At 40.6% G+C, this 16,481-nt stretch overlaps 1 protein-coding gene across 1 annotated transcript; it reads right to left on the bottom strand.

Moving 5' to 3' along the window:
- Positions 1–1,579: 1,579 nt before the first annotated feature.
- LOC133968244 (E3 ubiquitin-protein ligase MARCHF6-like) lies at positions 1,580–16,364 on the bottom strand. The gene is made up of 26 exons (XM_062404177.1): positions 16,137–16,364; positions 14,795–14,894; positions 14,316–14,389; positions 14,086–14,229; positions 13,300–13,372; positions 12,897–13,074; positions 12,214–12,448; positions 11,512–11,573; positions 10,719–10,751; positions 9,879–9,930; positions 9,656–9,714; positions 9,465–9,545; positions 9,083–9,151; positions 8,913–8,987; positions 8,553–8,687; positions 8,333–8,452; positions 7,521–7,621; positions 7,233–7,370; positions 6,792–6,987; positions 6,614–6,683; positions 6,319–6,500; positions 6,092–6,226; positions 5,257–5,346; positions 4,898–5,030; positions 4,255–4,390; positions 1,580–3,912 (listed from the first exon to the last, which is right to left on the bottom strand). The coding sequence occupies exons 1-26, from the start codon at positions 16,153–16,155 to the stop codon at positions 3,828–3,830; spliced, it is 2,775 nt and encodes a 924-aa protein (XP_062260161.1). The 5' UTR covers positions 16,156–16,364; the 3' UTR covers positions 1,580–3,827.
- Between the last annotated feature and the right edge of the window lie 117 nt (positions 16,365–16,481).

The raw sequence follows: 16,481 nt of genomic DNA, 5'->3' as shown, positions 1-16,481 counted from the left end.
ACAATGAAAAGAGCATTTTCTAGGAAGGAAGAAAATATTTCCCAAGCATGGTGAAGGTAACGGATAGAATAACAAATAATATTGATATATTATAAAGATCCTCCCTGACTGCAAGAGGAACATGATCACCAGAGAGAACAGAGGGACAGTTCAGGTGGTGAACGAAGAACAAAGGAAAACACCAGGAACAGCATGTGTCAATAGCTGACTGAAGTGGCTTCATGGAAGAAGATACCATTTTTACAGAAAAACATATAAAATGTCTGACAGCCGTTGTCTCCGATACATTTGGAGACATTACAAATTTCCTTAAGACAGATGAAATAAAACTGGGCCCTATGGTGAATATGCCTTTAACAGCTGATTCACTCCGATTGAGGCTTAAAGCTCATATAACAGAAAAGGCGTAATACAGTTTTACAATAAGTCTCTGAATGAATAAAACAGAAGGATTTGAAAATCCTCAAAGGTCTTAAAAAAATAAACTCTGTGTTCCGAGAGAAAAAGAAGGTCTGGAAGAGAAGATCACCGTCCCCTCAGTCATGTGATACAGTGCAGGGCACAGTGAACTCAGAAAATTATCGAGGCATCAGATAGTTTTGTCTGCTCCAAAACATAAATAACCAAAACATACGTCTGGAAGAAATTGAGCAATTTGCGCCAGAAGAGTAAGCTTGTTGATACTTGGTATGATTGCCTCAAAATGTTTTGCTGAGGGTCCCAATATTTGTTCCCATTAAAGTGTCATTACTTATTACCTCATTACTAGTATCGTTCAAACATTTTTTCCCAAAATAAGGCATCACCTCTGTTGGATTAAATATGGAATAGAGAATAGTTGATGCCAATTACTCAGAGCAGATGGTGTTTGTTCAGTGATTCCTCTGTGCCTGTTTAATTAGATGAATGAAAGAAAAAAAACTTACAATAAATCTGTTTCGTCTCATGTAGAAAGAAAAAAAACTGATCGGCCTTCATTTTATTTTATAGATAACTGAAACGAACTCACACGCTTGTGGGTTTCCAATGAAAGGCCACATTATGAGGTAAAGCAAGTGACATACCTCTTGATAAATGACAGTCACCACAGAACAGGATGTCTGAACAGCTCAAAGTAAGTGTCTTTATTTAATTGTGGTGTAGTCATTTCATCCAGTCATTTATAAGGAAATATATCAAATACATCGGTAGAAAGATTTGTTTCTTGACTATTCACCGTCTCGCTATTACACCTAAAGCACCTTAGGGGGCGTCACAAAAGGAATATAGGGAACTGTGAAACTTTTTATGAGGATGGAAGACATGATCGCTCCCCTTAAGTGAAGCCAAAGCAAGTCAATTGCACCCTGGTGTCTGGCTGCAGTGTTGGTCGTAATGGGACATGGACAAAATTGAAAAGTAAAATCATTTTTTCTCATGTATTGCCAGGACCTCAGCACACACTCTGGCTCCAAATGCGGCAGCATTCATATCTGAAAGTGAAGACATGTCCTACAACTATGTTTAAAAAAAACAAACATGGGCAACATGTTTGAAGAGCATAAAGTCCACACTGTAAATATGAAACTGCACTCAAGAACTCAATACAGTGATTTATTATTGTTTCATGTTAGTGAACCAACAGCGACCTTTAAGTTTATACGTTTGTGTTACAGTACATGCCACTGCTTTTTTGCACATATAAAAATAGAAATCATTTGATTCTAAAAATTGAAATTCCAAGACCAAAATGATAAGTGTCCAGCTCAGTTCAACAAGATACTTAAAGGTCATTTTATAGCATCATATATAATGTGAGCATTTCACACAGCTATACTCTAGCCGTCAGCACTAAAGTTAAAGTAATTCACAATCCCTATCAATAGAAAAGCAATTTATATTTCCCAAACTCCAAGTGAAAACACTAAGACAGATACAGTGTCAACAATAGACGCTAAACTCAAATTCGCCTTTGATGTGAAACATGTTGTGCAGGGTCACCACAGTGAAACAGTGACACCTCAGTGAAGAACACACAAAACCTGCTGTGTTGACCCACTTACACACAGACTGAGATTATTTCTAACAGTGTAATAAAGTGCAGCCCATTAACACATTTGCATGACAACAAAAACATCTTAATCTCTGCTTGACTCTCGTCAAAAATTAAATTAAAAAAATTTAAAGATAACAGCTCCCCATGAAAGAATGGCAGGAGCTTGTTTCCGATACTATGACTGGTCCTTCAAACATCTGATTTAAAAATTCTTCAATTCAATTGTCATGGATTTGTCATAGATTTGACATACATTATACCAAATACTTAATCATATACAGTGTATGTCTATTCTCTTGCTAAATGAGAACACTTGTGTCTTGAGGCCAGATGAAGAGCAGACTCCCTTGTCATACTGCAAAGTGACATTGTGTACAGTTTGTCTTGTTGTGTTTCCAGTTTTTATGCCAAGCTATGCTATGGTGAGCTAACTATCTCCTGGTTCTAAGATGTGGAGAGAGAAGATTCCCATTTTTATTCAATGATGATCAAGTGTGAACTTTAAGAGAGCAGCTGAAGCTTCCTCCAGAAACAATCCCACTACAAAGGCCAAACATTTAGACAACTGCTGTCACAACCTGACTGATTAACCTCAACAGTGGACATCGAGGGAAATTCAATTTAAAAAAAGACAAACTAAAACCTGAGATGATAAAAGGTATGTCATGTCAAAGGTAAACAGTGGCCACATCCACCGACTGATCTCCTAATGGGGAAACCTGCATTTGTATGACTTGACTCAGTGTTTAGTCATTTAGAGTTGGTTTCAGCTGTTGTCTCGCAACAGGACACAGGGATGTCAGAGTCTGAACAGCCGATTGACAGTCAGCTCACAATTACTTTTTAAATCTTTGAGAATAAATATGTATATAAAGCAATCAGGGTGAAACTAAAGGTGTTACTCAAGAACCAACTGAGATTCTGAAAGGCCACTTTTAATGTTTAAATGTTCTTTGACACCTTTTATGTGCTGCACTCCAACATTGGATCTTTTTCAGGTTCATAAACTCCTCTATTGTCGCTGGATTTCACTTGTTTTGTACCCAAATAAAAGCTCAGGAAGGTCTTACACAACCAGGACTGTTAACAATTCACAGGAGAGTATATCGGGGAACAGAAAAATGTCCCGGGCTGTGTCCAGAGTGTGTCTCGGTCTTTTTCTACACCTTCAGTTGAAATGAATCCTCTAAGGCTTACAGTTCCCTCCAGCAACTAAACACAAAAAATCAATGAAAATCAATCAATGAAAAAAAAATAATACAATCACATTGCTACATGATGTTTTTCCCTCCTTATCACTGACTACCTCAATCTGGTGAAGGGTGCCATCTGATAAAAACAACAGGAGCAGACCCTCCTTCGCAACCCTGAAAATGTCCTTTTCAGAGACACAGTGTGACCTAAACAATATTTCATTAAAAAAAAACAAAGGGAACCACAATCTGCAGTAAAAGCTTTGTTTAACTGACCCGACTTCGCAAACCTTTACCACTTAAAATGACAGCTGCGTTGAACATGAAAACAAACACATTAGACAGGATTAACACGGTCGTGGTTCTGCAGAGTTTCCCTCATGCCAACAGTCTTCACAGGTTGGGTTAACATACTTGTTCACAAAATTACGTTGAAACTGTTGAAGGTCTTTGTCTCCCGACCTGCTGTGGCAGTACTGATAGTTGGAACTAGAGCTCAGTCATACGTTAAGAGGGTCGTGTTTGAAGTACACAGTCAAGTTTCACCACAGTGCTGGACAGAGCGAGTCAGCGCCATTGATCCCGTAGCAGAGTCAGCTCTACAAGGAGCTGCTGAGGGCAGCGCTGGATGTGCTCCTGCCTGTCTTACGTTCATAGTTTACAAGTCTCTGCCCGACTAGATATCTGTAAGAGAGATGGGAAAGATCGCTGTTAAGAATTAACTTAAGGATTCACATTCACAGCACTCAATTTTACCTTTCAGTTGGGTTAGCTTTACTCTTTGAGTCTCATTCTCAGTCACAAAACAGAATGTTTGAGGAGCTTCTAGCTCTAGGTTCTCGGTCATTGTAGCAACAACATGGCCTTTTTGTGTATGTTATTTTGTTTTATTCAAAAGTAAATCACATATATCCCAGATGTGTGACTGACAGAAAGTTATCAAGATGAACTGTAGTAAAATAAAAACATAGTTTGTTTGACCCAAGTCGAAGTTCATGCTGAAAGACATTTTGGTGGTGTACTGACTTGTCGTTTTTGATGTGTTCGTATAAGCGTTTGAACTGTCGTATCTGGAAGGAGAGAATGGCCAAGAGTATGACCACCATGAGCAGGAACGGATAGATCCTCCTCTCCACCAGCGTCTGCATCACTGGCTGAACACCTGGAGCAGCAAGTAGGGAAAGAGAAAAAAGTGCACGTCTGTGATTCCATGTCTGTGGGAACTGACAAACTGGGATGGAAAGGAGACAGAAGGATGATCACTTTTCAATGATAAGATGTTGATGTTGGTTCACACTATGACTAAAATCCTCATTTCCTTAAAGGGCTTGGGACACTCAATTGACTGGCTGTTTAAATGCAAGTGTTCCTCCACTTCAGCGTCAAAAGCACATGTAAAACAGTAAAATAAGGGCGTCTTGAGCTGCTCTCAGACATGCACTGGACTGAGCAGATGCTTTGTATTTCTCCGGAGGAGGAGCACGTATGAACGTAAATCTCAGAGTGAGAGGCTCAGCAGTTTCTACGGACTTCATACCAGGAGGCCAGGCGTTTAAGAAAAACTGGAGAAGTGAGGGAAAACGGAGGAGATGAATCTGCCCTGTTCATCCACTACCTTCAAACTTGCTACTTGTGAAGGTCAGACGAATAACCGTCCAGAAAGACTTACCAAGCAGTGGTGTAATGCCTTGAGAGATGATGTAGGGCACAGAGAGAGACACCAGCAGGATACAGATGACCGGAGCAGCCAGTCGTCGCAGGATGAAATGGAGGTCGATGTTTCTGATACCGTTAGCATACACCTACAGCAGCAAGAGGGAAGATACCAATACTTTTACTTCACTATTCCAACACTACCTCAGTTCTTTTTCTTAAAATTACAATACACTTTGAAAAATGTTAAGGTGAACTTTTTCATAAAATGGACAATATGTTCCACTGTACTTATATAAAGCCATATTTCAAAACATCTTATGCCTCTTGATTATATTTGCATATCATATGAAGCCGGACAGATGAGAGACTGACCTGTTCGATGACAGTTTTCAGCCACCACTGAGGACCCATCAGTGTAATGGCAGCGATGATTTTAGCATGAAGCACGCCAAGCGCCCAGTCCTGCCACACAAAGGTCAACCGATAAACAACCACAACACAATGAGCTTTTTCTCAACAATTCTGCATCTGTTCTGTATTAGCATCATGAAAACCTGTTTGTGTGACCTTGAGAATGAGAATAAATGTAACAAACCGATTTTGCTACAATATATTTTGTATTTTGAAGGACAGAATTAAATTTGTATGTGTTAAAAGTCTAAACGCAATCAGCATCATAAAGAAAAATAAAATGGTGTAATACATGCTTGATATTGGATGTCAAGTAGTGGGGTCTGATACCCAGCACTAATGACAAAACACAGAGAAGATAATTTGTCATTTGGTAAACTAGTGTTTTACTTTTCACATCTGCAAATACACAGGTCTACAAGGACACTGACTGCTTATGTACTTCTCTGAGTAGAACACAAGTGGTCTAGAAAGTAGTTTGATATGAACTACTACACGTCTTTGGAGAATGCAGCTGTCTGTGTCAGCAAGGGAGCATAACTGAGGCCTCACACCAAGGCCACACTGGATGCATGAGTGCAGTGTGTGCATAGCGGAACGTCTTGTTATTAATTTCTATGTTATCAGGTTAAAGTGGCCACACTGCCTGCGCATGTGTGAGCCGCACTGCTCTTCCACAGAGTTGGGGTCAGGCCTGTTGTGTCTGCGTACCGCCTGCAATTCACAGCAAAATAGACAGTGAACATAATCTTTGACCGAGGTTTCAATATCTCAATCTCAAACTCCATGGTCCTACCTGCCAGGGATAGAAGAGTGGTGTCTGGTCCAGTGGGACTCTGAGAGGAGCCACAACGACCAGCTCAAACAGCAGACCCAACAGCAGAGGTATCACTCCAGCTAACAGCACAGCCACCACGATGGTCTTTAGAATCTGTAATAAACAAGATAGCACATTGAAACACAAAAGTTTGCCTCAGTAAGAGTTTCATTTATGCCATTTCCTGGTAAGACTAGTCACATTACCATGAGCGTCCACTCGTGGACTTTGAGCATGATGATGCTTCGCCCCTGTGGCATCCAGGACAGCAGCACGGTGGCGGCTCGGATGGCCAGCCAGCAGACGTAGAGCCCACTGGCTGCTGTGTACAGCTCATGAACCATGGCACTGCCCATCCAGAAAGACATCAGCCAGCGACCCACACACACTGGGAGAAGAGGAGGAGGACAGGTAAGAATTAGAGGTGAGAAGAATGACAGCGCAGAGCAGAAGGGAGCAACAGTAAAATGCAGAAAAGGACTGCATGTGGTTACAACTTACCTGGCAGCGTCAGGCAGAGCAGACTAGCCAGTAACAGCGTCACACACATGAAGACGACCAATAGAATGATCTGAACAGGCAAACAAACAGAAAATAATAAAATTAATTTGTATCAGAACTGTTAAGTCAAGTTTCATCAGTGGCAATATGCCAGAAGAACTGTCCTGGCATCAGTCACCTTGAGGGGAAATTGGACAGGCCGGTGGTACGGCTGGAAACCCACAGGACCGCCCTGCTGCAGTATAGCCTGATGGGCAGCGTGAAGCCCCTCCCCTAGGCCTGGGATTCGGTTGTTGTTATGGCGACCGGGAGGATTGTTGAGTGGTTGGTTGTCCTCATCTTCATGATCTCCGAGCAGGTAGGAGTGAAGGTCACTGTGGGGAGAAACTTGAGGATTTACTTTGTTGTAAAGTCACTTCACGTTTACTTTAAGTCGTAGCACATGAAGAGAAAACTATGACTTGAGGCCAATTGGCATTCACAAACACTGATACTTTTTTTTACCAAATATGATAAAGATCATCTAGAAAAGCAACAAGTTATATTTAAAATTTTAAGCCATTCTACCATTTAACATGTAAACTTGCAGCGTGTGAGATTGTTTTTGTGTCGCGCTTACAGCATGTATCCAGCTGTGAACGTCCAGGCGTGAACAAGCCGCTTGAGCCACTGGCGAGTGTGACCCTGCTCCAACAGGGCCGGTAGAACAACCTGAAGCAAGAGCAGCTCCAACGATAGCTCGCTCACTGGAGCATCACTGCAGGGACAACACAAACCACAGCTTGACACAAGTCACATTCGGTTTATAATACACTGTCAAATATGTTGGAAATGGCTCTGTTTTCTTTTTGTTGCTAAAACAGATTTAACCTTCTAGGATCTTAATTTTGTGTGATGTCATGTGTACCTGTAAAGCATGACGTTGTAAGGAAGGAAGGTTGGGAAGAACAGTTTAATGATTCTAATGGGGAGCCAAAGCATCAGCAAAACTATGGAACCAAACACCACCTGGAAACACACACAGATGTTTTGGTTAGGCACAGAGTATTCCTATTAGGGTTGCAATGGGACAGAAATTTCCATGGGAAGTTAAGCTCGGGAATTAAAAAAAAAAAAATAGATACATGGAATGCAGCACACGCTGCACGTTGAATTTCAACCCTCCACTGTGCATTCTTCCATCACATGCACAGATAATTCCCAGCATCACTCCAGCAGGCCTCAATAGCCCTGCTGGAGTGTGCAGGACTAGTCAGGTAAGTTTCGATGATATTACTGGGGAAAATACATAAGCATGCTGATTGAGGATTGTTCATCTGTTCATCTAGCCTATTTCTATTCATTTATCCATCAATTGCAAAATATTTACAGACTATTCCAATTGTTTGGCTAGCTATTTATATCTCTGGTATTGCATTAGTGTTTTTTACAAGCTTTTTTCTCATCTTATTCTACAGAAAAATGCCACGTTCACTATCTCATATGTGGAGGCAGTTCACCCCAGCCAATGTAGAAGGAAAGGCTGTGTAGTGTGATGAGGGTCAAGGGCAGAATTTTTTGCAATCTGTTAAGCCCCATTAGACAAACTGTGATTTGTGAATATGGGCTACACAAGTAAAATGTGATTGAATTGATTGATTGTTTGAGAAATCTGATGTTGTTGTTATGCCACTGAAGGTTAGTTTGGCGGAAAAGAGATGAGGGGGATGTGCAACTGACCACAGACAGAATAAACCTCCGCAGATGTCTGTAGATGGGTAGGTGGATCATCTCTTGGACTGGGTTAAAGTCTGGATCGTTCAGGTTCCTCAGGAACCACAGCACACCTGGCCGAAGAACCTGTTCACAAACGCGTATGCAGGTTAGTCATTTAGAATATTATAAATTGTTCGTGAATTCACAGTGTCTTATTGTGACTTGCTGAATTTATCCATGTTACCTCTCTAAGCAAAAGGATGAAAGAGGCAAAGTAGAAGACGTAGACCATGCCGACCAGCCAGTGGAGGAACATCGTCGTACCAGGAGCCGAGTCGAAACTCTGCTCCCTGTCTTTCAAGGTGGCGTCAAACATTTCCTGCAATCAACAAAGAGACAGGGTGCATGGTCTGTGTTTTTCAAAATAATGAGAAGAACTGATGAGAATCTCTTTTTATAATTTGGTCAAATGAATAGAACTTGGTTTTCCAAATAGAATATTGACCAATGTTCTTCATCAACTGCATTCGGTCTGTTTTGTTAGTCATTAAGTGGTCAGTATGTGACTGAAACAGAATCAGTGTACTCTGAGTAATTGTCTTACCAGTGAGCAAATGTCGAGCCACCAGCCACAAATCAGTGGGAACAAGCCTATTTCCATGACAACCAGCAGGGACACCTGTGACAATACAAATCCAATTTAGTGTCTGTTTTCAAACTTACTCTCTGTATTCTTAGTTTTACTTCTTGTGGTTTGGAGACATCTTAATTTACCTTGACAACAATGTAGCAGACACCCAGGAGTCGCCTGGACCGCTGGAATCTTACTAATGAAGCTAGTACCTAAACGGGGAACAGTTAAGGACTGACACACAACGCGAGATAAAATAAAACATAATATCTAGTCTAAAGGTTTCAAAAAAAGTTCAAAGTTGACCACTGGCTTGACCTGTTATGTTACCGCATGACTAGACAACATTTCTATTAAGACTCAAGTGGTGGCCCTTTTCTGGGAAATAAATTAGAGAAATTATAAATAACTATGTGGAATTGAAAACAAAAACACAAACATAAATGACTGATACAATGTCAGTCAGCAGAAACACAACTGCAATATCTCATACCCATGAGGTAATTTGATCAGTGAAGAGGATACATGACAAACCATGAGAGCTCCTGCTAGGAGGATGTAACCCAGGATGGTGGTGACGAGGCCGTCAAAGTGAGAAGCTTTAATCTGAAACCAGATATGATATCAAAGAAATTGGATCAGTGATTGGCAAACCCAAATATAAGTTAATAATTCAAACTGTTCAAGTTTCCTCTCAGAGATTGCTATGCACTCACATAGTCCTCAAAGCCCAATCCAACCACAGAGAAATGGCCGATGTGATATGGACAAAATGCTAAAGGGGGAAAACCCAGAGGTTAAGGTAGAACTGCAGATTATAGTGAATGTCTTTCCATCACGGAGCTACACTGAAAATAAAATGCTTGAATAAGGGTAATACACAGATCACACATCAAAAAATGACTGTGTGTGCATCACTACACTACAGGTTGAACTTACCGAAGACAAGGATGAAGAGTGTATTGAGAGACACCACCCAGAAGACATGCTCCTAGAGAAAAACACACAAAAACAGATTGCTCTGTCAATGTTACAGCATTTCTAGCTACAGCTACAATGAAGATTATATTTGTATTATATCAATATAGGTTCCAGTTGTTATTAGGTTTTCCATTCTTAGAACTTGAGGCCCCTGTAGTGAAAAGTCAAAAAACAAGGATTTTCCGCACAACTGACTTTTAACAGGCTGACATACCGTTTTTAGTGTAAGAGAGTGGACATTTTGATCGAATTGGCAGTTGCCAACAATATTATAAGAGAAGACTTATTGGGTTGCAACTTATTTACACAGGTGGGATCATTCTCGCCAATAGATACATCTCCAGTAGATTGGTCCAGGTTTGATATGAATGTCTCTTTTATATGAATAAATCTCAGCAGCAAAAAGATTTCCTCCTCAGACAGCACTGAATTGCAGTGAGCACAGGAGGACCAGCAGTTTCCTGACTTGCACCTTCTTTCAGGAAGAGTCTGTATATTCAGATTGTCGGGTTTGTGGAGCGTTTTGATTTAGTTTGATCTGGGGTACAGCATAGATCCCCATAGTTGATAAAAAAGACCATTCCCAGCAGCTACTTTCTGTCTTTACCTTGTCAGAGCCAAATGATTGAAGGTATTTATGTATTAAAACATGTTTACTTTTAAACCTTTAGGAGGCTTACATTACCATGATGAAAGTCGTTTACAGAAGCCCAAAGTCTGCATGACCATTAACAGTCACCATGGCCACATTAATGTTGAAATATTACAGAATACAAATTAAAAGGTGTGCGCACTTACCAGGAAAACCAAGGAGCCATCCAGTCCCAGCATCTGGGACATAAAGAAATCAGTGTCAATTATCACTTATGATTGCAAATAATTGAACATGGTAATCGGCGGCTGAAAACTGGTTTGTATTCATATAGAGCTTTTCTAGGCTTAATGAGCACTCAAAGCACTTTACATTACAGTTTGCCAGTTTCCCAGTTTTTTTTCTATGAGGGGCAATTCGTTTAGCATCTTCCCCATCGGCATGCAAATGTGGAGGACTGGGATCGAAATGCCGACCTTCTGGTAGGATCACGACTGCGTCACCCCTCAGCCAGAGCTGCCTATCAGCTGTGACTGATTGGGTAGAGCGGAACGTCTTCCTCCGTGGTTCGGTCCCAGTCTTCCCCCTCTGCATCCCGATGTGTCTATGAGCAAGACACTGGGCCCCGAATTGTACCTCCCAGAAAAAGCACTGCTCATAGATGCACTCTCTGAATGTTTGTGTGAATGGCAATACAGTAGAGTGGTCATCAAGACTTGAAAAGCGTTAAATAAATACAGCCCATTACCCAATTAATACGACTGGTCTTAGTAAACAAGCTGCTGCTATTAATATTGAAGAAGACATGTACTTTACTTATCCTACATCAAGTCATCAACAACAAACCACTGAAATATCCAAGAAGGTGTTCCTTAACCAAACTACAGTAAGATGGACACTTCATGTCAAGCCTCCGTTGACTTTGCCTTTTTAGCATCATGACATACCAACATCAAAAACCTAATTTGAACAGGGAATTCATAAAAAACGTATTCCCACCCTCTCCCAGGTCAGCTCCTCTGCTGCGCGGTCCCACTCCAGAGCGTTCCAGTTCAAATCTTCTGCAAAGGAGAATAAGAAGAAACAGAAACAGGTATGAACAGTATATTACATTTAGCTCACGCTTTTATCTAAAGCGACTTACAATAAGTGCATTCAACCATGATGGTACAAAAACCAGAACAAGAATCAAGAAATAACAATTTCTTCAAAAAAGCAAAACTACAAAGTGCTATAAGTAAGTGCAGTTTTAGTGCTACTAAATTGTTAGTTTAAAATGTTATTCAAGGTAGAGTCAGAAGAGGTGTGTTTGTAGTTTGCAGCAGAAGATGTGTAAACTTTCTGCTGTACAGGGGGATGTATAGCATGTATCCCCCTGTAGTATTCCCCTGTAGCTCCATTACCATGGTTAGGTTGTGTTTCCTTGCTAAGGTTTAGGTTAACACATTCCATTTTTAGAGGAATAAAAACAGCTCACAAAAGGCTGGACAGGTGTTTATTCTTTAGTTTTTACCACTTTTATGTTGATGTTATTCAAACAGGGGTTCAACAGTTCTATGGGCAAACCCGCAGACATAGTTTCATTACTATGCCTGTAGGAAAATGTCTATACATTACTGAAGACGGAGATAAAAACCAATTGAAAAATCAATCACCATTTCAAAGTATATCCCAGTTCTGCGCTTTTATTCTCACACTGACCTTGTCCTCCATTATTGGCATCAGCAGCATCTTCTTCTCTTCCTTCCTCATCCTCCTCCTCATCTTCGTCCTCCTCCCCATCATCGTCTTCATCAGGTTCAGCATCATTTCCCTGGTTGCCGACTTCATGTGGGTTGCCAGGAGCCAGACCGTCTTCGGCAGGGTCTGCAGGGTGCTGGGCTGCTGCAGCGTCAGCTGCAGCCTGGGCGTTGACTGCAGCGTTACCACCTGGCACCTGCAGAATCATAAAGAGACGTTACTGTTTCCTGTACTCCTACAACGGAGGCTGCACCAGTGACATGAGGTCCTATTTGAGTCCTTATTTGCTATTAAAACCATACTTCGTTTTGGATGTGGCAATTACCAATGATGAATTGACAGTTGGGGATGAGCCAAAAAAACATCAGCAATCGGCTTTTCATTTGTTGCTATTGTTAACCGTATTTATCTGTCCTAAGGATTCAATCAAACTGCATGTGTGTGTCAATAAAATAGTCTAATTTAGGAATGAAATACAGAAACATCAATCAAATAAAAAATGAATGCCATTAATACAAATAAACTCAATAAATGTTTAGATACAACCTTTTCTCCATCTTAGTACACCAGTGTTAAAAAAAAAGTGTGAAATATAATTGATCCCTGGTCAGCTGGAAAAAGTCTTCAGCATAAACTGAGCTCACCTCATTAGGTGCAGGGCCGTTGGGCTGGTTGGGAACCAAAGGCAGTGGATTCTGCTCCAACCACTGAGGGGGGCCACCATGGACAATCTGCTCTCTGAGCCACACCAGGCTGATGAAGGCGCACAGCGTGCAAGTGACCACAAAACAACCCTGGAGACAGTCTGCAAGCAGGTTTTGTCTGAAGTAGGAGATGGTGCATCATGGATTAATTAAACTTTACTACATTTTCAGACATAACTTTGATCGAGGAACAGAACGAAGGGAAAGAAAAGAAGACATGGGTGGATTCTTCAAGGAATTATTTATATGGCTTCAGTGTACAAGATATTGGGAACATATAGGAGCAAGACAGTGTAGGACCGGGGCAGCAAAACCCCCCAAAAAGAGAGTGATTCAAACTTACGTAGAAAGCATATCTAATGGGAGGGTGAGGAGTGAGCTCACAGAGCCAGTAAATAGACACTTGTAAATGCGACCTGTAAGGAAAGCAAACATATGAGAGGGTTATTACAATATCAACATTGCGAGGATCTAAAAACCACACTCTGATTTCAGGATATTCTTCTGAATGTTACTCGACGTCATGCTGCATTGATATTAAATTATGTCAATGCAGATATATATATATATATAGTAATTAAAGTAGAGCTTTTACCATATCAAAATAAGAGCACTATATCCAGCTCTTATTTGGATATAGAGCTGGTAAGTGAGATATGATCACAACGGATCATAGGAGACTTATGATTGGAAGTCAAGTTAACAGTTAGTTTAAAAGTCACATTCAGACTGTTTTCCAGTTGAGCTACTGACTGTCCTCGCCTCTCGAATGTTTCTCATCACTGCAGGCCTCAACTGTCAAAAAGCTTAACGAGCAATATTCTTTGCCAATAAGAACAATGAAAGCTTAGTTCCACTTGAGTAAAAGTGATAATAAGTGGCTTAAAACATTTGAATCAATTTGCTGCTGTAGGCTGGGGTTGAATGGTTATTTAAGTGTGTTTGTTATAACAAGCTCAACCTTAAAGTTTGTTTTTTTAAATGGACTGCTAAAACTTAGCTTCTTCACTTTTGTTTAGGAAAAGGTTTAACAGAAGTTAGGGCGCGCATACAATATGTGGTTACAATAGGAAAACTGCTGATGAAATCTCCTTTTGTTCTGTTTTTACAATGAGATGATGGGACTTACATGCTGTGAGAGGCACAACGCCTAGCCAGGCAAAGGCCACTAGTGTGTAGTGGAACCAGTATCTTATGGCTGTTCCGATACTGGTGACCAGACCTGAAAAGATATCCTGGACAGGCAAGCGAGATGGCATGTCTGGAGAGTAGACTGAAGAAAAGACAGAATTAGGAACCTTAAAAGGAGCTTGTGACGAATAAATGCTTAATTGATGTATTGAACAACAAACAACTTACTTGGTGTAAATGCAAACCTGTGTTTACATAATTCACAGTATTCTTTTCTGCTGTGTTTTAACCACTGCAGTAGGCTGTGAAAACAAAAAGACAGCAAGTTAGTTTTCCCTTTTTGTCAGAGAAACTCCCTCTGTGGCCCTGTAGCAAAATTGCGCAGCGTTCCAATGATTGAGTTTTCCCTCGCCCAAAAATATGTTACATTTCAATTTATGTCTCACTTAATATTGTGTGTTAATTCCCTAAACTATAATCTCTTTACTTTTATCCGTGCTGTTTTCTTCCCCAGAGAATTTGTTTTTACATACATTTTTTTAAATGTATGTTAGCATTCATTTAAAAAATGTATTCCAACCAATTAATGTGTAAGAGCAAACTAATTGATAGAGTAGACAGGTACCATCCTAACTTTAACCCATATGATACATGGAGAGACAAGAAAGGTTCATGAAAACATCTATAGTCTAAGAAACTGAACCTACCATTCCTGATGGATGAACTTGATGCTGCCAGTGCAAACACAGGGGTGGAAGAGCGGCTTTTCATGGCTCCCCTCTGACCGACAGACCCGACAGATGTCAGCTGTACAGTAGGCACAAAGTACAATAACTTAGAAAAACTAATTTATATGATACACAGTGGCATCAGAAAATATTCAGAACCATTCCCTTTTCACCTGCATTTTGAATGAACATTTTAATTAAAAAAGAAAAGTATAAAAACATATCAAAAACAGCCATGTCAATGTCTTTCTGATCTATGACCGGTCTCTTCAGACCTCGATCAAAACGATGAATAACTGAAGCAGAGGATGGACTTGACCACAACTGTCAGTGCAGCAACAAAGGGTCAGCATACTTAGAGATTTCTGTTTTCGATTTCTGATAAATTTGCAAAATTATCTTAAAATAATTTATCTATTCAATTTTCCACACCTGAAACATTATGCTAACTGTGGTGTTATACGTAAAACACCCCAGTTAGCATGGAGTAGAAGAGGGCAGGGCACTGACTGTGGGACAAACCGTAATCCTTGGATTACCTATGTCACTGGAGGACCAAAATAAAACAGCTATAATTAGCCCAGGATGCAACGACATAATGTCAGTTTGGATACACACAGTGCTCTGAGCTGACTGACACAGAAATGGATAACAACAATATCCCACTTTGAGATACCTGAACACGACATGACAATGGAGATTTTTTTTCTTATAGTTTAAACAGCAGCACTGTGTATCGTGCGGCTGTCATCTAACGTTACAACCCGAGAGTTACGATTGATTAATTAAAGTTGAGTACATGCTGAACAAGCTGGATTCATTTACAACGTTATGTCTTTGTTAAACTCGTAACTTTGTCAACAGAGACAGCTGGGCGCTAGCTGGTTAGCAGTGTGTACGTAACGTTATGATAACGGGTTGCTTCACATTTATCCGACGCTAACTTTTAACTATGTTATTTAACATGTCTGTAACTGGCTTCAATTTGACTGATCTATTTCAGTGTCTACCTATATGTAACTACCTATCAGTTTTAATAAAGGCAGAACAGGAACCTAACGTTGCTAATGTTATTTAAAAAAGCTGATAGCTAACAGACACCAGCTAATGCTACTTAGCAAGCAAGCGAATGCTAGTTAGCAAAAACGCTATCGCTAATTAGCTAACGGGTTCCATAATTCCGGTTAACAGTCGTCAGTTTAATCAAATGTTGAATTAGTTACTGCACGTCATCACAGTTGGTTATTAGTTCACAAGGTACCGTGTTAGTAGGAGCGGCTAACGCTAACAAGTAGGGCAATCAGGCTTCAACATTAGCTACCTTCCTCTGCGGTGTCCATCTTGACCGGGTGCTAAAGCAGCCCTGCTCCACTGCTCAGGCTAATCAGCCACTGCGATAACTACATGTAGAACTCGTGTTTATACCGCGGAGGCCAGTGTCCAGGTGTCTGTGACCGTCAGTGTACAATGTGTTTTAATAGAGACACTCGCACATATCGTCAGCGGGCAGTCTGCACTTCCTAAATGCAACATGTGATCGTGCAGTAATTTCACCACATGATGGCGACAAATAGCATCCAGCCCGGTGGACCATTTACCAAACTGGAGTACATGACGTCATCGGAGGAACTTTTGGATCACAGTTCCTGGTATAAATATCATCATC

Source organism: Platichthys flesus, chromosome 14 (assembly GCF_949316205.1).
Source record: "Platichthys flesus chromosome 14, fPlaFle2.1, whole genome shotgun sequence".
Lineage (NCBI taxonomy): Eukaryota > Metazoa > Chordata > Actinopteri > Pleuronectiformes > Pleuronectidae > Platichthys > Platichthys flesus.
Note: the sequence above shows the minus strand (reverse complement) of the source record. Positions and strands in the feature narration are given on the sequence as shown.

What these genes read in the sequence shown, in the direction of transcription:
- LOC133968244 (XM_062404177.1), bottom strand. An exon ending in GGCTCGACATTTGCTCACTG is followed by an intron (nt 8,688 to 8,912) that starts GTAAGACAATTA and finishes TGTTGATTGCAG; the next exon opens with GAAATGTTTGACGCCACCTT. An exon ending in GCTCTGCCTGACGCTGCCAG is followed by an intron (nt 6,501 to 6,613) that starts GTAAGTTGTAAC and finishes CTCTTCTCCCAG; the next exon opens with TGTGTGTGGGTCGCTGGCTG.